Source organism: Corvus cornix, chromosome 3 (assembly GCF_000738735.6).
Source record: "Corvus cornix cornix isolate S_Up_H32 chromosome 3, ASM73873v5, whole genome shotgun sequence".
Taxonomy (NCBI): Eukaryota; Metazoa; Chordata; class Aves; order Passeriformes; family Corvidae; genus Corvus; species Corvus cornix.
Genome location: NC_047056.1, coordinates 18006140 through 18027863, shown reverse-complemented (window position 1 = coordinate 18027863; position 21724 = coordinate 18006140). Strand labels below are relative to the sequence as shown.

Below are 21724 nucleotides of genomic sequence, written 5' to 3'. Positions count from 1 at the left end.
CTAATATACTAGGTTGTACTAAATTTCCACTACGTCATTCCTTCTTGGATTTGCACTTCTGTCATTCCCAATTGCAGGCATTATGAGTCCAGATGGGATTTGTTGAATCAATGTTTTTTAAGTCTGGTTGGGGGTTTTTTGTTGGTGTTTTTTTAGTTTGTTTTGGATTTTTCTTTTTATGAAACTTAAAGAAAAATTCTTTCAGTTGCAGCCAAAGGAACAGGTGAACTTAATCCAAGTTTTAAAAGAATATGCTAGTTGGAGAGCACCAAATCCTACGTAGTTTGTGTGGTACACCATTAGTTTATTTCCTGAAGGGCTTGCAATGCAGATGGCAGCTGTCTGCTGGGTGAGTTGTGTTCACTGTTAACTCTACAAATAATAGATGGATTACTCCATAAAACTGTCACGAAGGAACATCGCTGCTCAGACCATGGTACATTCCAGATATGACACTCTTCCAAGACTTGTTTTCAGCTGCGTGGCTCAAGTGCTTTCTGAGCAGTTACTGCTATCAAGAGTGCAGTAATTAAAGACAATTCTGGTTTTCTTCCCTTAGCAGTCCAGCTGGCATAATTTCTAAAGAGATGATCATGTTTAAGATACCTTGTGTCTAGCTGGAGATGTGGGTACCTAAGTGGGATGTATTAAACATGTAGATTAACACTTTTTCTAACTGTATTTAATCTTCTGTTAAGTAGGGCTGCCTGCATTAAAACCTGTATTTTCTACAACTTCATTATTCAGAATACCTGTCCACTGCTTCAAAGCTTTTCGTTGTCATAAATCTGAAAACCCCGTTCTCCTGGAGAATACCAGATCCTAAAGCAGTGTGAGGAGTGTAGCAATAATTAACTTCAACATTGAAAGAATTCAGAATTCTCAAAGACTGAATTTTCAAAGATTCTTGTTTTTAGATTTTTTTTCATTATCAGCATGTTCTTAGATTTCCCATGCCCGTGTCATTTTAAAAATTGTACTATGCTTTTACTTGTCACATTTTAATTGGCTTATTTATTCATCCTCTAAAAAAAAGACTCAGTTAACTATTTCATTGGGACATTATTACATCTAAGTTCCCAGTCACTGCGATTATGGCAGAGGAGACAAAATGCAGCGGAGAGATAAGAATATAATCTAAGAATATATTTTGGTGTGACAGCTGCAGGTGAAGTTTTGCTGTGAGTGGTTCATAGTCAATTCTGTAGAGAGGGACACAAATGAAGTACCACAGTACAGATTTTTTAATACCCTCAAACCCGAGTGAAACAAAACTCAGATGCCATTAGCCTTGTCAAATTCAATGACTCTCTTTACATTTGTTTAAAAAATAGAAAAGCTACCAAACCAAATGAAAATGTACAGCCCCGCTCACATTCTAGACAATTGGGTTGAGTCCCAGTTCTTAGCTATGACTGAGTAAAATATTTAATCAGACCTTAGCATGCAAAGTAGTCTTGGTTTAATGTGTCATTGAAAGAATTTCAAGGCAAGCAGGTGCTTCCATTGCCTCTCTCAAAGACTCCATAAAAATGGACAGAACTCAAAGAGTTCCTCGAGCCTTAAGAAAAAAGAAAGAATCAGCTCTATCTGTTAAAATTTTGAGAGTTTGAAATGGTTCATGAATTGCTTGTTCAACAGGAGAACAAAAGCAGAATTATATCTTGTGGTACTGATGATGATCTTTTCTTCAAATGTAGTAGTTCTAAAAAGTTTCTGAACAAAAGGTACACAGGTAGATATTGTATCTGTGGGGGAAAAAAAGCATTTTATCTTAGATCCTATTAAATGGAGGCTGCTGAGCTGTGTGGACAGAAGTTACAATTCCCATGTCATTCCCTGTTCTCAAGGGGCACAGATACACTGAAGGGCCAAGCCCGTGTGTCCGTGCTGGGATTGCCCAGCTGCTGCAGGCACAAGCTTGGGCATCTGTGTTTGGCACATGTGTGCCTGGCACAGAGATGTGTGGTTTCCTTCATGAAGTGGTTGAAAACAGCTACTAAAAATTATGTTGCAAGTGTCCTAAAGCAAAAGGATGGTGTATCTGTCTTCCTGAAATGTCAGATACTTGCAGTCTTTCCGTCCCTTCTGTTCGATTACCACAGTAGACAGTAACTTTGATCAGTCTACAGCAGTTTCAAGTGATAATATGGATGGGTCTGACTAACGTAGAAACAAGTGTAAGAGCATCACTGTGCAGCCTCTTATGTGAGTGAATGTGAAAATAAGCTGCCAGAAATTCCTGAGATGTTACCAGGCACCTGGAGAGGAGCTTTCTCTGCCTTGGTGTCCGGCTCTCGCTCTGTCCACTGAGGTTTGACGTTGACTGCAGTGGGGGAGAAAACCAGACTGCTCAAACACAGTGGAATTTCACATAACTAATATGTCTCTTCAGACCAAACTGAAGCTTAGCCAGCCACTTGAATTTGCTCTCTGTGCTCAGCAGAAAGTCCTCCTTGGGCTTGACTTGCCTGGGCCAGGGGAGGGGGTACCCAGCAAGAATGTGTGGAATTGAAGGCTGGAAAAATTTGCTTGTCAAAGCAGCATATTCTCCTGTTCTGAGTGGTTATCTAAATGCAAGTGATTTCCCAGGGCATCTGGCTCTGCACATGATCTAGAACAAATAGCAGAGGATTAATTTTCGTTTCAGAAGTGGAGGATTTAGCTCTGTCTCAGGGAGATGCTGCACGGGGGGCTGTCAGGGGGAGCATTCCAGTCAGCAAAGCACTTTCTGCTCAGAATTAGCATTCAGCCAATTAAATAGCTCAGCTGGCTGGGCAGGCTTAACTCTCTGAGCACTCAGCAAAGGTATCAGGGAAGAAAATGAGTTAGAAACTTCCTTGCTTATCTGCTTTAATCTGTATGTTGTGTCTTTCTGCAAAGTTCAGTGTCTGTAATGCGAGCCTTGCAATTTGGACTTGCAATGCTGTTAATTAAATACGGTATTAAAATGTCAAAGCAGTTGTAATTAACTGATTCTGTTTTTTCAGCAAGTGTTGATTTATTCTACTAAGTAGTACATAATTAGTGTTTTACTTCCTCTTTCTCCTCCTGCCTCTCCCAGGCCCATGTAAATTGGGTAGCAAACTCTTATCTGAGTGTGGTGTTTGACCTTTCATGTTATTTGTCAAAATAATGATCTCCAACTTACCTTTATATCTTACTAAAACAAGGTTATAGTTAAGATGGGAGAAATTGGCTGCTGTGAGCACCTCACACAAGTTTTGGTCTTGAGCTGTGGTCACTTCTATGATGTTAATAGTTCTCGTTTACCTACATATTGCTTGAAAAACTTCAGGAGAAAATCCTCTAATATCCTTTATTGACAGCATAGTACATTATGTACTGCCTTTAGAATACGTGTCACTGAGAAGCAAGAGCTTCTCAATCAGCAGTAGCTTAATCCTGGGATTATTCTTTTGTCAACTTGGGAAAAACATGTGGTTGTAGTCCATCTCTTTAGTATTTATAACAGTTCATTTTGAGCTTCTGCTAAAGATCTAGTCTACTATTCAGAAACTTTGATATGTCTGCTGAAGTGGCTTGATTTATTCAAATAAGGCATTTCAAAAGAATTTCTTTATAATCATGAATATGCCTTGTTTTCAATAGAGATTGGAAAGGAGATTACTAAAACCAGCACATTAATGGTTATTAAACAATGTCTACTGTGTGGGCCTGTCTCCTGCAGGTTTGCAAAGCACACAGGTAAATTGCAGTGCAAGGTGTGGATGGTTATGCCGTTTACACCAAAATCTGTTTTTATATATAGTGGATATAACTCAGTCTTGTGCACAATGAGCTTGTTCTGTGCATCTCAGCCATTACTTGTTAGCTGTGACACAGACACTGTCAAATCTCTGTTCATTTGACTTACAATTTGGTTTACTCACTGGGAATTTACATAACTTCACTCTTAATATTTTGTTGAACAAATTTAAGTACTTTGAAGCATTCCTGGCAGTGTGTGTGTGACTCCTTTCTGGTCCCCTCTGTTGTGAAAGGTGAAGCTCAGAGCAGAGTTTTACTCACTTTAATCTAAAGTTATTTTTGAGCATCTGGAAACGCTGCAGCTCTCTAAACTTTGCTTTATTTGTTTCCTCAGGAACATCACGTATCCACTGAGAACTTGGAGCATGGCTATGAGCAACGTCACTGACTCTGTGGTCCTGAGCAACGGCAGCATCTTGTCAAATGCTGCTGGCCCAGGGGTTGTTGCAGCGAATGACGGAGACATCACAGTCCAACAGCTCCCATCCAAGGAAACACCAAGAACAAAACCAAGTCCAAATGGCTGCCTGCAACTTAATGGTACAATCAAACCATCCTTTCTGCCTTTAGACAACCAAAGAACTCAGCAGATGTTGTCGCAATGCTGCCACCCTTGTCCATACCATCATTCTTTAAGTAGCCATAACAGCAAGCAAGAATGTCATTCAGTGGTTGGCAGCTCAGCACCATCTCCTATGACCTCGTGCTGCATGCAGCCACACACTGAGTACTCAGCCTCTATTTGCCAAAAACACACCCCTGTCTATCAGCCTGCCTGCTGTCTTCAGCCCTCCCCATCCTTCTGCCTTCACCATCAGTGGCCTGACCATTTCCAGCATCAGCCTGTGCAGCAACACATGGCCAGGATAAGGTAAGGAGGTTGCATTATTTCTTAGTTGTCAGGATGGGTAGTCTTTCCCAGAACTATTCCATTTTCTTACAAAAGTAGAAGATCTGAAAGGAAGATGAACCAAATTTCTTCCCCAGTGATTTTACAGGTTAATCTTTGATGCATTACCAAGTTATTATTTCCTTAAGAAACCAAGTCAGATTAATTTTGCTGGGCTCCATGAATATTCCTGAAGTGAATTAGTTCTTTCTTGGGGGACAAAAAAAAGGCTGGTTTTTTTTTTTTTTCATATTGGGGATTGTTTGGTAGCTCATTAGCTCTTTTACAAGACACAGAGTGTACCTCTGCTGTGTAAAACAAACCAATACAGAGATAGCTAAGAATACACTGAAAGATCTGGTATGTCTGCATAGTCCAATGAAAACACGTATTTCCTTAAAAAGATACATTGAAAAACACTTGCAACAGTCCTGTTCTCAAGTGTACAGGGTGTTTTTTCTCTGTTGGGTCAGCAGGTACAGTGGGTTGCCCTCATGTCTTTTCAGTGTAGGTCATCTGCTAAACTTCAAATTCATGTTCAGATTCAGAAATTCTGGATTGTTACAGGTTGTAATCCTTTCTCTTCTCCACTTCATATGAACCTGCCTCTTTGTTAGCTTTGGAGTTCCAGTGACAGTAGTCCTAGCTTCAAGGAACAACAAACAGAAGAAAAACCTTCTACAGCCTTCTGGTCCTGGGCAAAATCAGTCAATTAAGAGGCAGTTTCTAAAATCCAAATTCCCCATTGAAGGAAGATACTTTGAAGCTTTTAAGCAGGGTTAATTTCTTTTTTCTGAGTTGCAGCTGGGCCAAATGGGGTGGATTTTCATGGGAGCATTAAAAACTATCCTTCTCCCTGTTCTCCAACATCTGCAACCTTGTTCAAGAACTTGGAGCTACAAGTGTTTCTCAGTCAGTTATAGTGATTTTGTCTTGATGAAATATATGAACTAATTTTAAACTCCTAAAAATACCAGACTGGGAAAAGCATCTAATGTGGAAAAACTCAAAGTGAATAAAGCTTTTTTCCCCTAAGGTAAAAGCAGATGAAAATAGGGATGATGATAATACAGAGTGCAAATCAGCTTTCTCCTGCCAGTTATTCCACTTACGAATGGAAAAAATCTGAGTTGTCAGAACTGCTTACAATCAGAGATGTTTTTTCCACCCCATACTTGTTTAACTGTCAAGCAAAGATACTGTATAATTTTGTATGCAAAGGTATGCAGGAAGTTGAACTATTGTAGGATCAGCCATACTTTTCAAACTGTCGGAATGGTTGCACTGATTTCGCGGTTTTTCTCCCTGTGCAGCAGGGCTGTTAAACTTCATCTGTATTCCAAAGTCATGAGGAAGGGAACAAATGCCGTCCATAGTCTGGGCTTCTGGCTTTAGTGTAGAAATAAAAACAGTGAGAATTTCGTCTGGATATGGTAAAATAATGTTTTCTGTCATGCTTCACAAATACAAAAACTGTTTGAACTGCTCTGATTGGGCTCTTGAGCCAAGATGCTGGTTTTCATCTTGCACTTCCTTGCCATACCGTACACTTCTACAAAAACATACAGAAATTATGAATAGTGACTTATGATAAATGGTTTGTCTTACTGCTAGCAGTCAAAACAACGATGCAATAAGCTATATAAAGCTATATGTGTTAGCAAACTCTGCACATCCCTATCAAATGATTACTGGACTGCTTCCATACCTTTTCACTCCTTGAACTGCCCATGTCTACATTAGTGGACAGTGTATACATCTCACTGTGACTTAGCATGGAACCAAGGACTTCTTTTCTCTCTCCATACTCAACAAGGTGTGTCTAAATACAGTCGTCTCTCATTGCATTGTGAAGATATCACCCAGAGAGGCCACTGTCAGTGTAGACATGTTGAGAGATGGTAAAAACTGGGAGCAACTGCATGCAGCATTGCAGGTGGATGGATGTGCACTGAGGAAGAAGCAAACTGCCTCATTTGTAGCTACTTGGCAATGCTATAAAAGGTGATAAATGTGTATTCATTTTTTACATGCTCGGGTGAGTTCCTGTAAACAGAAAAGTATCACTTAGGTGTGTGATATTTTAATGTGATCGTTGTTCCACACTCTAATTTTATTGCAGTTTGAGCTTATAATATGCACAGCAGCTTCTTCTCCAGGTATTTTTATTACAAGGTTCGTTGGAAATCATCCAGCTTTATAAAATGTGCATGTTTTAACAGGGTTATTTTAAATGCAGGTTCTGATACAATACATTAATTAAATTCAATATGTAGTCAAACAGCACTTAATTTTGCTTCCTTGTATTTTTAAAAAATGCATTCAAATATTGTTATGATTTTAAGAAGGGAGAAAAGATGTGATTAGAGAGAGGAGGATGAATGCTCTTTGCAAACTGTATCACTGATGCTTATAGCTCTGGGCAGGTAACCAATTGTTTCAGCACAACAGGTTTTGTCAGGTTTTGAAGCCCAAGGCTTAACATTTGTCATTGACCTAATATTAAAGGAATGTGGCTCTGGTATATCATTGCAGATTGGAGTGTGTAAAGACAGACTGAAATAATGCCACACTTGTCCTATCCTCTTAAGTTGGCTGGATCTGGAATTTTGTAGAGGGTTCAGCTTTGAAGTTTAACTAAATTACATGGAAACATCATCTATCCACCATATCTTGAGAGTCTGGACACCTGTTAATTTTTTTAGGTTGGTGAAAAAGTCCTGTAGCGTAAAAGAAAATATTTTTAATGGTTGGTGTTTTGCAGCATGATTGTGGTCAAAATTCTCTTGTAGAAGTAGGTAAAATAGTTCAACTATTCGTCGTAATGATTATGATGATCTTTAGAAGTTTTGCTGAGGTTGGAAAATCTTGAGTAAAGTTTCTTGTGTTAATGTGTGCACATATTTAAGAAGTAGTTCATGTAAACATGTTCATACCTCTTTCTTCAGTGGCCATAATATCTTGACGACACAAACACTCCCTGGGAAATTCTAGCCATCTCTCCATATCAGCATGCAGTTGTCTGGGGGTTTGATTGCTTTCTAACCTTTTCTGAATTTACCTGTTAGGAGCATGGCATGTTTAGTTCTTTTCAGTAGTGTTGGATGATTTTTTTTCCCTACCTCACCCCTCTGGAGAGCTCATGCTGAAGTATCCCTTTTTGTTGGAATGCACTTATGTATCTCAAGAAACCTGGGGGCTCAGAGCTGCTGGAAGATGGGTAGTTATTGCCCTTCCTTTGCTGCCCCCTGCTTCTGTAGTCATCAGCAGCCTTCACTAGGGTGGGGTAGAAATGGGGAGAAGTAAGGCTGTGAAAGAAGCATGAAGATTGATCCACAATGACTGGAAGCATTGAGTTAGGAGTCACTAGGGAAAAGTAAAACTGTGCAGCCCAGTAGCACACTTAGTGGATTGAAAGGAGGATAAAATAAATAGTGAACAGTTGCATAGTTCTCTAGGAGAACAGAATATTATTTTAAAAAAAGCCAGAAAACTCTTAGAACCTTTGCTGGTGTTTTTCAAAACTTAATCTTCGTATAGAAATGTATGCATATAAATAGGAGTGGAAGAGGAAGGATGTGCAGAGTTCGTTCAGGAAGTCGTCTGAGGATTGTGAAAGGCATGGAATAACAGTGATGTTGTCTCTGGTACCAAATTGGATTGCTTCCCTCAGACATGTATGGGAAGATTTTAATGGGAAAACACCAGTTGAAAGCTACCTGTATGCTTGTTAATCTTGACGCCAACTCTGCTGGAATCTCTCTTGGGTGATAAAGTTTAGAAAACTTAGGTCTGTGGACTCAGAGGCAAAAGGTAGGGCAGAAGAGGTCAGGGAGCTGTGAAAGAACTGCTAGTGCTGCTGCTAAGGCAAGTGCTCCAGACTGCCAGTGTGTGTAGTGCTTGCACTTCTGCAGTATCAAACCAATAAATTCAAACAAGCACTCTTGGCTCAGGGTGAACCTGCTTTATGTCACCCACTGTTATTTACTTTTTTAGACTATACTGTTAATGCTTTTGACTAAAGCAGACAAGTAAGGAAAACTGTTCTGAAAAGCATCTGAATTATCTGTGGTAAAAAAAAACAGGCTGAAAGGATATATGGGATGATCTCTCCAGGATCATGCAATCATCTCAAGCTGGAACAGGAGAATAAAATCTGTTTAACACCTCACAGAATCCTTACTTTGGCTAAAATTTAAGACTTTGGGATATATGTAAATTGTTCCTGTCCCCCACCAGCCTACTTTGGAGGTTTTAGCTCCAAAGCTTAGTTGGTTTAAATTGCTGGATTCAAAGTTTTTGCTTGCTAGACCAATTTATATTCTAAAGAAGGGAAAAAACAGCATCAGGAAACTGGTAAAGCATCCAGACTTACTGTACATCTTCCTTTCAGTTAGATTTAAACCTTCTTTTGAAGTGTTTTGGCACTGCAGATTGATGTGGTGGTTCTGGGATTCTGGGTTCTGCTGTGTCTCAGAGTTCTGTGCCACACACTGTTTAAACAGTACTGCAGATATACATGAATACTTACACTTTATTTAATACTTTAAAAAGAAGCTCTATAAAAATGAAAAAGCTGTGAAGTGAGGATAGAACACTACAGCTGCCTCTTACCCATTTTGTATTTTTCCTTCTAGTTACTTGGCATTTAGATTAGAACCAGGAAAAAAGAAAAGCTTCTGTTTTTTTCAAAAAGCAAGGGAATGTTTGCCAAATACCAATCTTAATAACAAGACTTTGTTATGAAACAGTTCCCTGCTTGATTCCAGGAAAAGGATAATTGTTATCTAGTACATTCTGCGTGGCTTGCAGAGCTGATTATGTGTATACATGTGTATAAAATATTTTCAAATATCCTCATTTCAGCAACGTGAACTGTTCACAAAAGTTTTTCCACTGAGCTTTTAAAACAGCCTATCCTGTTTTGAAAGTTGTTAGCTTCTGCTTTATTTGATGTATTAAAAGATTTTTGTTTTCACTTTTTATATGAATTGTATACTAGTGTCTTTTGTACAAAATACATATGCATATAATAACTTAAAAAGTAGTAAAGGAGACTTTCTGCCTTCCCCTAGGAAGACTGAAGATAGGAATCTTTAGGAAGAAACCTTCAGTCAGGTTTCTGAAAGTGGGATTTCTGAAATGTTTTATCAACCTTAGCAGCTAAAAGGTAGAAGCTGTTACCATCACTTCATTCAGTGTTCAGGCCACTGCAAATCTCTTGGTTCGTGCTATAGATCATGAGTTCCTGAAACAATACAAATTCTGCCTCTATTCTCATTTAAGCCATTTATTCTATGCCAAAATAAGAGTTCTTATCTTCTTATTATGAAGCGTTATCAACCCAATGGCATACTTGGGATTTTGATGGAGTTGCAGAAAAGGAAACGGAATGCGAAGCTATCTCATGCATCCCTCTGAGTCCAGATGTGGGATTCTCTGTTGTGCACATGTGGAGAAGTAGGTTTTCCCTGTGACCAAATGAACTGGTTCTTTTTCTTTCTTTGAAATAATTTTTCATGTCAGTCTAATTTGAGCTGTGCTTCCTCATTTTCACATCTTTTTATTTTAGTCCTGCATTATTTCTGAGTGTGATACCTTAAGAGTTACATTCTGGTTTTGTTAATTCATTTATTCTTCCCATGATAAATATTGTGCATTGTTGGCTGTGCAAACAGCTTGCTGCACTTGCTGGAGCTGAAAGCAAAGGGCTGACACACAGAGACAAGAATACAAATAAAAATGCCATTTATAATTTGGTGGCTGACCAAATAAAAACAGCACAGTTCGGAAAGTATTGCATAGAAGTGCACTTCAAAACACCTGTCTTTCTGGGCTGTCCAAGGGATTTTTGCAGGCTTTTTAATTGTACTAATTAAACTTTAGTTTGTCTAGACTTCAGGTTGTTTAGAAACAAGCATTTTTGCCATAGGAAGGAGGTGCATCGAAGGTTCCTGCTTTGGTCTGAGTGCAGCTGAGTATCTGCCTGGCCCTATTTTGCCATGGAGGTTCTGCTCCTGAGAGAATTCAGGTCCTGTGTGTGCTTGAAGATGAATTTCCCATGCCCTGTATCCTTCACCTTTCCCTGAACAACAGAAGAGCTCACTCATAACTAGCAATCTGCTGGGCCTTTGAATTGCCATCTTCAGAAGATGTAAAGCTGATAATGGGAGGGAAACCATAAAAAACATGGCTCCTTTATTTTGTACTAAATTGACTGGAAAACCAGCATCAGCTGTGCTCATTCTGGAAAAGGACTAATTGGTGTGGGGTTTGAGATGACTTTTAAAACTGAGCATTTATGTACACTTAGAGAAAAAAACCATAACATCCAAAATTATGTCAGTTTGTTGGAATGTTTTGACAATGTATAGTTGTTTTCATATACTTTTAATTTAGTAGGAGGTTGTAGTATCTTGTTGACTCCGGCAAGGGAAGACATGCAGACTGTCAATGTGATCGATAATGCAAGCTTCAGTTTATTGGAATTAGGATTCTGCTTTTATACACTCAAATATGCATACTTGTCACTTCTCTATTGTCTATTGATGCTGGGTAAAAAGCTACATTTTACACGTATCGCTAATGTTGCGATTCAGGGTTCCTCCTCATTCCTCATGGTCAGTACATGTTGTCAGCACGTCCTGTTGTTTATCTGTAACAGGATTGTCAAGAACACTGCGTTTGTGTCCTTGCCTTCTTTCTTTGTTCTCATGATTTCTGTTCTCACGATTTCCTTATTCTGCAGCTAGCAAGAGGCTTACAAAGGCCTGCTGATTTCTGCAGTTAGCAAGAGGCCTACTTATGTCAAGCTAAAAAGGTGTTTGCTTGTACGGCTCTTCCAGGGACCCATGTCCCTGGTCCTGTAACCATTCTTCAACAGTAGTAAGATTCAAATGTGGATAAGACAACACCAGACAAAGAACAACAGTCTAAACTATGCATGGTGAATGACCTGATTTACATTACTCTTAAAGAGATGGGTTTTGAGAGATTTGAGTATTCCAACTTAAAAGTTTTGAATCTTCCTTATGGTGGGGGAAAGTGCAGAATGATGAACACTGGCTTTGGAAAGCTCTTTATGAGTTACCATTGCTTTCTCTGTCTCTAACTCCTTCCAAAATCATGTTCTTCCTCTCTGATATTTCAATGTTGTCTTCATCTCCTAGTGGATAATAATTGATGTGCATGCTTTTAATTAGTCGGTGGTGCTTGAACAGCAAAACGAAACTCCAAACACAGTGCAAGAGGGAAATATAGAGGGTGCCTGAGAAGTTTGGCACTGATTTTGCTACACAAAAATTGCAGTGAGATTCTTCTGAATAAAGAAGTCTCTTAAAGCCTGGACTATCAATGCAAAATAGAAATGAGTTGGTACCACTGACAGATCAGTGCAGGGTAAGGGAAGTTACAGGTAGAAATCCTGATGATATTTCAGAGAGCCTAGCCTCACTATTTGCAAATTGGGGTGTGATTTGGTTCTTTTCTACTAAAATCATAAATAGATGAATGTACTGGACTAGAAAAGCTTACTTGCATCACTTCTGCCACTTCTTCCATATTTTCCAGCATGTTAATGGGATACCTTCCCTCAAAATTCTTATGTTACATTTCCAGTTTGTGGGATGTTTAGTTTGTTCTGTCAAATGGATGAACTTTTGCAAACGTTTTGCTGAACAGCTTTGGTTATGTTAAATCTGTTTCATAGTCTCTTCAATCTTAGAGTGTTTCTCTGGGGTCTTAGCTACAATACTCTAAACCTTAAGTGTTCAGTAAATATTTCCTTTTTTGCTTGCTTGTTACTGAGCATACAAAACAATTTTCATGTCAGGAGATACAGAAGATAATGTTGCATTATATATGTGCAAGTTTTCATTAGCACCAGGAAAAGCTAAAGAGCCTTCATTGTGCAGTTAAAATATTAAATCCTTTAAAATATATTGTGTTGACTATACATTTGTTTTATATCACTTGAAAGTTACGAGATTCTAAATGACTAAATTAACAGATATTGGAAGAGTTCAACACTAAAATATATGTTTGAAGAGATACTTGACTACATTTGTAACAAAGATCTTAAGTAACAGTATTTTCATTTGCTGCAAGAGATTAAATATGGAGAAAAAAACTGGTGCTTATCACCATAGTTGAATGAACAATTTGGAGAACTTGTAAGTGCTTTTAGTCTATCTTTAGAAAAGCTTTCTGGTCAAAGGAGGTTTTCTGAGAGCAAAACTGAACCCCCTGGTGACTTACAATCACAAATTCTTCCATCTGCACAGGAAGGAAGACTGAAGTACCAGTTGAGGTGTGATTTCTGACAGTCCAAGTCTCCCTACTCTAGAGCCAAACTTTGTGTGCTTAATGTCAGTCATTAATGCCTGTAAGAACATGCACTTCAGCCTGTGTGGAGAGATACCATGATAAAAATAGGCACTCTTGGACATCTTTTTCATTCTCCTTGGTATCATGAGATGGGGTTTTTCTTCTGTGTATGTTGTGATTCCTTGGGTCATGTTAATTTCCTGTCTGTCAGAGAAATACAAGACGTGGACATGACCTTGTGTTGCTCCATTCAACTGGGAAGTGTAATAAAAGCAGCTTTGAAATAAAATATTTCTAAGGAAGAGACTTTTTGCCAGTAAAAATGTTGAAAACTACTCTAGTCATCATTTAAATCCCAGAACATATCTATTAATTTCACTGTAATTACCAAGAAAAGAGAAAAGACTAATGGTTTTAGACTTGTGAAGGATCTTGAAATAATATTAGTCTGCTCCAAATTAGCTGTTGGCTTGTTTTCAAATAATGATTCATGGTGGTATTTCTCACAGAAAAGCTTTTTTTTATTCTCTTAAATAGTTCAGAACTTTTGTTTAATTTGCCAGGCACTGCTCTATGTGGTCCTGCCTGCAGTGCTTCAAAAGTTAAAGGAATATATATATATAGCCTCAATTAAACCTTTTGAAGAAGTATATACTTTAAATTGTATATAAACTTTTCCATTTAAAGCAGGGAAAATCCAGTTTAAGTGTGCTTGATGGCAATTTTCTTATTGACAGTTTTGGAGCAGTGTTTAAAAGTGGCTACACTCGTTGGAGAAAAGTTTAGGGAAAGAAGAATACAAGAAAAGTGTTTGGAGGGTCTTGTATGACTTGGCTCCTTTATATGCTCTCAGATTTTCCTACAGAGATGATTTAATTCCTTTTCAAGATGAGTGAACCAAGTAGATGCTGTAAAGGAAAAGAGCCAGCTTTCCCAGTGGTTGATAGTATTTAGTCAGCTCTTGAAGATGAGAGAGGAAAGACATTAGAAGTCAGTATTGCAAAAAACCATTTCTAAGGAACCTTAAACTGAAGACTTGGTAAGTCAATCCTGCGCTCTTATGTGGATACCATCCCTATGGAGCAGTGAGGAGAAGGAGAGGGGGGGAAAAACCCAACAAACCTCCAGCCCTGGAGATTATTATAGTAGGATCATTTCAATTTTAAATCACCTGTATGTTAGAGATTTATAGAAGTTTTAATTTTAGCATATGATGAGTTATATAGGGATAGAATAAAATAGACTATTTCAATTGGAAGGGACCTGCCAAGGATCACCTAACCCAACTGCCTGACCCATTCAGGGCTGACCCAGTTAAAGCATCTTGTTAAGGGCATTGTCCAAATGCCTCTTGAACACTGACAGTACTGGGACATCAGCACCTCCCTGAGAAGGTCTGTTCAGGTTTTGACCACCTTCTAGATAAAGAAATGTCCAGTGTAAACCTCCTCTGGCTCAGCTTTGAACCATTCCCACATGTCCCAGCACTGGATCCCAGGGATAAGAGATCACTTCTCTGCTTCCCTGCCTCAAGGAACTGTAGAGAGCAATGAGGTCACTGCTCAGCTTCCTTTTCTCCAAATAAGTCCAAAGTCCTCAACCCATCTTCCTAGGACATTCCTCCCAGTGCTGTTACTAAACTTCAAATGAAAATACACACATGTAGGATGTTAGTAGGATTGTATTGACCTTTTCCCATCTCTGGTGCCTTAATGGAAACATACTTCCCTGTTGTACTCTGGCACGAGCCTCAAGTTTTTCTGTGGGAGATGTCAAAACTATCTGTTAATTTGCAGAGTAGGTTAGTAAAGTTTAATACTGATTTCATAGCAGAAAGGAAGTGAGTGAAATTCTTAGTTAAGTCTATAGGGTTTGCCCCTTTCCATAGGATTTTATCCAGTGGGCACACTGTAAGTCAGTAAAGCTTACACTTTTATGCTAAATCTAAATCAGACAGAGCAAGAATCACTCAGACAACGATTTTATAGTTTTTAACACCTTCCTCACAATTGCTTTCCTCACAGAAAGGCAATGTTATTTGCTCACACTTGCTGTGAAGATAGAGCAGATGCTCAGTTGGAATTGAAGAGGTAGGTAAGAACACAGGAAAAGCAGACAAGAACCTTTATAAAGCTTGATGTCTGAACTGTAAAAATGTGAATTGACATCTGTAACACAGTTGCCAAATAGCATATTGATTTTTAGTCTGCTAAATTGCATTTTGCTTAATTTTATGCAAAGGATAGTCATATGTACAACATTAAGAAAAGCTGCAATATTGACATTTCACACATTTTAATGGGATGAAACAGCAGTTAGTTTCAGATGATTTCACCTTGATAATCTAGAGATTAAAAAATATAAAATCCTTTTGGATTATTCCTTGATATTTTATGTGGGAAAAAAACCCATAAAAATTAATTGCATTCTTCTTGCTTTTAATAAAACCTTAAAAAAGCAGTTTACCAGAAAACTGGATTCTCTATCTCCTTTACAACATTATTTTGCTGTGGGTTGTCCTATTCCTTAGAGATGTAAACAAGTAAAGCTAAGTCCAGACAAATTAAATGAGCACTGCATGTTTAAAAAACATCTAGATAGAGTTCATGGTTAGAATCATGGGAAACTGTTCATCGTAGCAAAAAAAATTTAATTGGGAGGCTTATAAAGACTTTTTTGGCAACTTAATCTCTTGGATTTGTTGTCTGAGTGTTGAAGTGATAAAGCACATAGGTGTTATATCCGATATAACAGCAAAAGCTAGCTTGATATTTAGGAGCAATTCAAATTGTTCTCTTGGGTCAATAACATTCTGAAAACATGAGGATTTTCTTCCTGTGCAAGGATTTAGGTTGTATTGTATGATCTGATGGAGAACGTACAATTTGATGCATATCTCATTCTATCCTGCAGGGATTTAGCTTATGCAGGCATGTAATAATGACCAAAAGCTATGTTTTATCACTTCTGGTAACCAGATCTACCAACAAAGGGAATAGTTTCCCTCTGGCAAAGTAAAGCATTGAGTGTTGAGGTTAAACACCTCATAATCCTTGGACAGGAGAGTCTCTCTCTCTCTCTCTCTTTTTTTTTTCAGTAAATACAGCTATTTATTGCAACTGACCATTTTTTACTCCAGTGAATCTTTAAGTGAAAAGTGAGAGTGCAAAATGAATCTGTTGTCCTGTGCGGGGCCAGGAGTTGGACTCCAATGATCCTGATGTGTTCCTTCCATCTCAGGATTCTATGTTGTATAAGGCCTTTATGATAAATATCAGTAAGGTATACATTTATTTTCTAATTTTTGTGCAGCTCAGCACCAAAACGATGGAGATCAGCTACCTGACCAGTTATCTCTGAATGACTATTTGGAAAATTGAGCTTTTCCCAAATTTCTCTCAGCGACTATTTCCACGTTACCCTTGTGCCTGGGTTTGAGCCCTGAAATTATGGTTGGCTGTCACTGTTCATATCCAAATGTCGCTGAGCTTGGATCTCAGCTGGATTTGCTGAGGGATGGCATTTGTCCAGCAGTCAGTACTTTTTTTCTGTCTGACACTGGTTCCTGCAATTAAATAGGAAAAATGGGTCAAGGACTTTGAACCTTGCAAAGGTGTCTGTGTTTTTGAGATGCTTCTGGTCCAGTCAGCTGGAGGTTCCTAAAAAAGTGTTTCATGGCAGGCAGTGGTGTAAAGAAGAGCAGAACTTCTCAGTTAGTGCTGGTTTCAGCTGGGAGATGGTCCCAGCTGCAGCAAAGCACCAGAATCAGCTGGATATCACTGCTGGGAGAGCAGCTTCTGCTTCACCTTAGCTCCCGTCTCCCAGGAATGAAGCAGAGGAGAAGCACTCTCACTGACAGTTTTGGATTTATCCAATGCTGTTTATTGTTTCCTTACACCTGAAAATAGGGCACAACAACCCCAGGCAGTGCCTTTGTGCTGCCCCATGTCAGGCTGATAGGCATTAATTTCAGCTTAAAGTCTAACTGGCTTGTTGTTCCTCCCAGGAAAAAAGGAGGAAAAGCCCTTTTATATCTGAGTTCTAGTCTCTACCATCTGCATGTGGTGAAATAAAAATTAATTGCAGTTAAGTGACATGAAATAAATCAGAAATCAAATGTTTAGCCGGGGCAATATCCAGAATTGTGATAGGAATTTTAGCAAGGTAATGTTTGGATAAGTTAGTGCGAAGATATGATTTGGAATGTGTTAATGCTTTTTAGCTGACTCGAAAAAAAGACCCCCAGTGAACGTTACTGTCAGTGTAAGCAGGAATGTTCCTATTTAAAATCATGTTAATATCTCTTTCAACCTCCTAGGTTATTGATAGCTGCCTTTTTAACACTTTTTTGAAATGGTGGGTGCTTCACAACAACTAGAAAACTCTTCAGAGTATGCTTCAAAACACAGCTTGTTTTCCTAGTTTTCTATTCCATGGCTACGTTCTGCAGGGTTTCTTGCACCCACTAAGAAAGCAGCAAATACTGATTCCTTGGGGTTGCTTACTTTGGTACCTTTCTCACAGCCGAGGTTTGTGAAGAAAGCCTGGAAAAGAGTGTCTTGGAATATCTAGATACTCTTATTGTCCTCTGACACATTCAGGTTTGTGTTTCCCTGAAATACATTAGATTAATGAAACACGCTGCATGTGCAGTAAACCAGCCATAGTGTTATTATTAAGTGTTCAATTAATTTGCAGCAGTCCCACGCTGAGGAGCATGTTTTGAAACATTGCTTTGTGCCGTGTGATGCCCAGGTGACATGAAGGTTATAAACTAGATTTAATACTACATAGGATTTCCAAAAGCTTGTTTTCCATTATGATTCTTGAAATTAGGACCAAACTCCCCTCTCTGATATACCCTGTCCATGAGAACACTCATTCAGTGCTATAATCAAAAGGAGACTTTGGCTTCCCTGGGAACCCAAAGTCAGGATGTTGTCATGTGGCACAGCATGTTCCCCTCCAGGAAGCTCAAGCACTGATCATTGTCTTTCTCAGACTGAAAAATACGTAAAGCAATCCTATTTTTTATACCTGTGAACTGCCCCTATTTGAGTAGGTATGTACACAAAGGAACAAATTACCTCACTGTTCAAAATAATGGTAGAAACACTGAGGTTAAGTGCTTATTTAGGATGGAAAGGTGAATAATTAGAGCTGCAATAGTCCAGTCCAAACATGATCAATCCTTCTGATGCTCTTTTGTTTCCGAGAGTAAACTTGCTGGTGTTACAGCAGCCCTTTTTAAAGACACCGCTCCTCCTTTTCACCATGTTACACAGAAGGATGCTGGTCATCCAAAATACATTTCAGGCTGAGAAACATCTGGGGGTTTTAACCAATCTATTTATCTTTTCTTTTTGTGTTTCTTAATTGTGTGATGTTCAGACAAAACTTGCCATTAGGAAAGGACAGGATGAAGCAAAGCATCTGTTGAGCAGGGTCTGACACTCACAGTGAATGGACGTAGAACAGAGCTGGTCCTTGCCTTCCTCTTTTCCTTTTCCCCTCTTGGTGCAAAGTATTTATTAGATTTTAATCAGTGACTGCAGTTTATGTAGTAACTTGGTTGTGCTGGTCTTGTCACAAACAACTGTAATAGTCACTTTCTGCTATCAGACTTGTGAGAACTAAGTATAAAGGTAATTTAATACACAGATCAACTTGGCTTTTGTCCCAGCAAAAGAATGGAATTCACCATTTCTTTCTCATGAAAACTGATGAGGACTCTTTTGTCCACCCTTTTTTTTGGAGGCTGATGGTGTTACTTAAACTGGCTCAATGAAAGCATAATACTTCAAAAATTAGATACAGCAACATTAATTAAGTGGGAAAGATCTGGTTTTGCCATGCATTTCTGTATTTTAGAGCATAACTAAAGAATTTTGGGGCATAGTTTTCAGGGATAACTTCTCCTATTGACCAATATAATAGAGTCATCACAACAGCTGCAAGGGATTGGTTACACTGCTGGAATTCACCCGGGTGTACCCAGGTTTTTTCAAGGCATGCTTTTCGAAACAAAACAGTTTGATAGCAGGTGTGACCTTTAACCCTCCTTAACTTTGAAGAACTTAATCATCGTAATTTGTTCAGCACTGAATATTTTTTGCAGGTGGAGGAAACAGAGGGAAATGTACTTTGGTTTTGATGGGAAAGGGGAGGATGAGGAATGATTGTGTTGGTATTTTTACCCATTTTGTGTAAACCAAATTAGGCAAATTTAATTTTAAAGTAGCCCCTGATGCCTTGAGAAACAGAGACTAGACCAGGAGTAAGGGGATAAGGTAGGTATTTATTTGAAAAAAAACAATTTTACCTGCTAATATAAACCGGAATTGTCACAGAAACCTTTATAAAGTCAGCACAAATACAAAGCCTGCATTAATCATTGTCCTTGGGTGACTTTGCTTGTGCCAAAGAGTTGTCTGATATTATTGCTCATGGCAGAGTCCATTAAAGCATAGACAAAAACAAGTGACTGAATGTATATGGAAATTCAGATCTTTACAAATGAAAGCTAGGAATCCACGTTTGAATCACAATAGTAACAGTAAATATGTCTGTTTATATTTCTCTCTCATCTGTAAACCCCGGAGTCTATGCTGCAGTTTAAAAAATTGTTATTCCCAACACTGTGGCTTTGCCCCCTTTTCCATACAGTCGGGAAGGCACATTCAGTGAGTGCTCTGTGTTGGTCCAAGTCTGTGAAAGGGGCTCTTCATCCAGAGTCCTGTTACTAACTCCAGATTCAGCTTGAGTGAGTTCTGACTTCAGCACGTGGTTTCTTACCCTCCAGTCTAGCCTGAGTTGGGAAAAGTTGGGTTTGTGGTTGAGGCTGTAGATCAGACAACAAGCAGTCCCCCGAGCCTGCCTCAACTTCTTTTCAGCCTCGAGGAACTTACTGTTCAAAGTCATTTCAGAACTCAGTTTAGTTGGATTTCTCTACATTCTGGCTCCTGGTGAGTCTTTTGTAGTGGTACCAGCAGTTTTTGGGATTAGTTAGGGAATTGGGTATGTTCAGTACATCTGAAAGTCAGATTTGTGCATCTTGTGAGCGTTGGTGACACTTTATAAATTTAGTCTTAATTTTTGTGGCTGAATTTAACAGAGAATCATTGTCTGTACCTTTCCTTAATCCTTGAGTCACTGCAACTGCAGACTGGTTATTCTGTTTTTCTTCAACTTCCTCATGGCTGTAAGGAGCAAATTTTACTACTGTGTAGTAGTAAACAACTCTTACTACTTTGAAGAACAGCAAATTTCATTTCTGTGTAGTGGATTAAGTTTTTCTGAAAATCTCTGAGGAGTCTGAAGTTTGAACTGTTTATCTGTGTGTGAAGGCATACAAATCTATGCTTTTGGCAACCTTGGTGTGATGTTACTAAATGGTCTGTTTTATGCAAGTACCTGCCTCTTAATTCAGGGCTTTCTGTACTTCTTTAAAGAAATAATATTAAATATGTCCTTGGTGGTAAAACAAATCCATAACTTAACTGAAGCTGTATTATGGTTACGCCTTTGGAGTGATTTTATGTCACATTCTTGAAAGGACTTGCAGATTCTTCATGAAGTTTTTTTTAAGTGGAATTTATGGGAAACTTTGTGGTCCAGTAGCTAACAAATTGAAGTGCCCGCTGAACAGTGTCAGATAACAATAATTTTCGCTTGGGTTTGCTATCTCCTCCTCAAAATAATATACTTTATATTACATTTTTAAGAAGTAACAAAACATTGCATAAAAATATTTTATAGAGGTGCCCTATGTCATTCTGTTTCCTTTATTATGGCAAGACATAATTTATGGTCAAACTAATTCTTTTTAATGGAATTACAAAGGATAATTAAGAGGTTTTGTGAATTACAGTCAGAACATGGTGTTGTGGTTGTCTGTTCCCATCATATGCAAACTTTGTCATGATTTTCAATAGTATTGAATTTTTATCACATTAGTTTATTTGGTCTCTTGTTGAAAACTGGAAAAGCCTCTGGAGTAGTAATCCCAAAAATTAGCTGCATAAAATTCCACTTTTGAAAACCCAGCTGTCTGTAGCTGTAATTATTCTCTGAACTACTTGTTTGCAAAGACTCAATTGAATATGATTGTGGGCCTTTCAAAATAATTCATATCCTAAAATATCTGATTTTTATAATTTATATGCTTACCCATGTATGAGAATAATTAAACAAATTGATGTGTGCATGCGTATTTCATGCATTCTCAATTACTCTCTTTTTTTTCCTTCTTTCAGACCAGCCAGACCATTCAAGTTACCAAAAAGGTAAGGTGCAATGCTGTCACAGCTGAGGTTTGTGGAATTGTAAAGGTGGTAGATGATATGATGGCAAAGCTGTTATTCTCCATACAAAGCAAGAATAAGGAATATTCAAAGAAAATAATAAGCATTCAATTTAAAGCAGATTTTAAACGTATTTCTTTAGGCAGTGAGTAGTAAACTTCTGCAACTGCCACAGGAGACTGGGGAGGCAGGGTCCCTCTGCAATGGGTCCCTAAATCAACACTGAAACAAGGAGCCAGGGATAAGTTCCTTACCATCCCTAATAACTTACCTGTGAATCCTGGGGGAGCAGGAAGGGGATAGAACGCACAAGACAGCCAAACTCAGGCTCTATTTACAGACAGAAAAGCAGTCTTCTCATTAATAATAGGCCAGAATTTAAAATCTATGCAGATTTCAATGCTTCTTGTTTTCAACTATTTTATGGCATTTTTAT

The 21724-nt window shown here is 38.5% G+C and overlaps 1 protein-coding gene across 5 annotated transcripts in view; it reads left to right on the top strand.

Moving 5' to 3' along the window:
* The window catches only part of DISP1 (dispatched RND transporter family member 1), an 87372-nt gene that overhangs the window by 50110 nt on the left and 15538 nt on the right, over nucleotides 1-21724 (top strand). For all 5 annotated transcript variants that reach the window (XM_039569398.1, XM_010393564.4, XM_010393562.4 and 2 more), the window contains exons 2-3: nucleotides 4106-4642; nucleotides 21241-21270. In XM_039569398.1, coding sequence (XP_039425332.1) covers nucleotides 4137-4642; nucleotides 21241-21270 — 536 coding nt within the window. In that variant the 5' untranslated portion in view covers nucleotides 4106-4136. The remainder of the gene's footprint in view (nucleotides 1-4105; nucleotides 4643-21240; nucleotides 21271-21724) is intronic.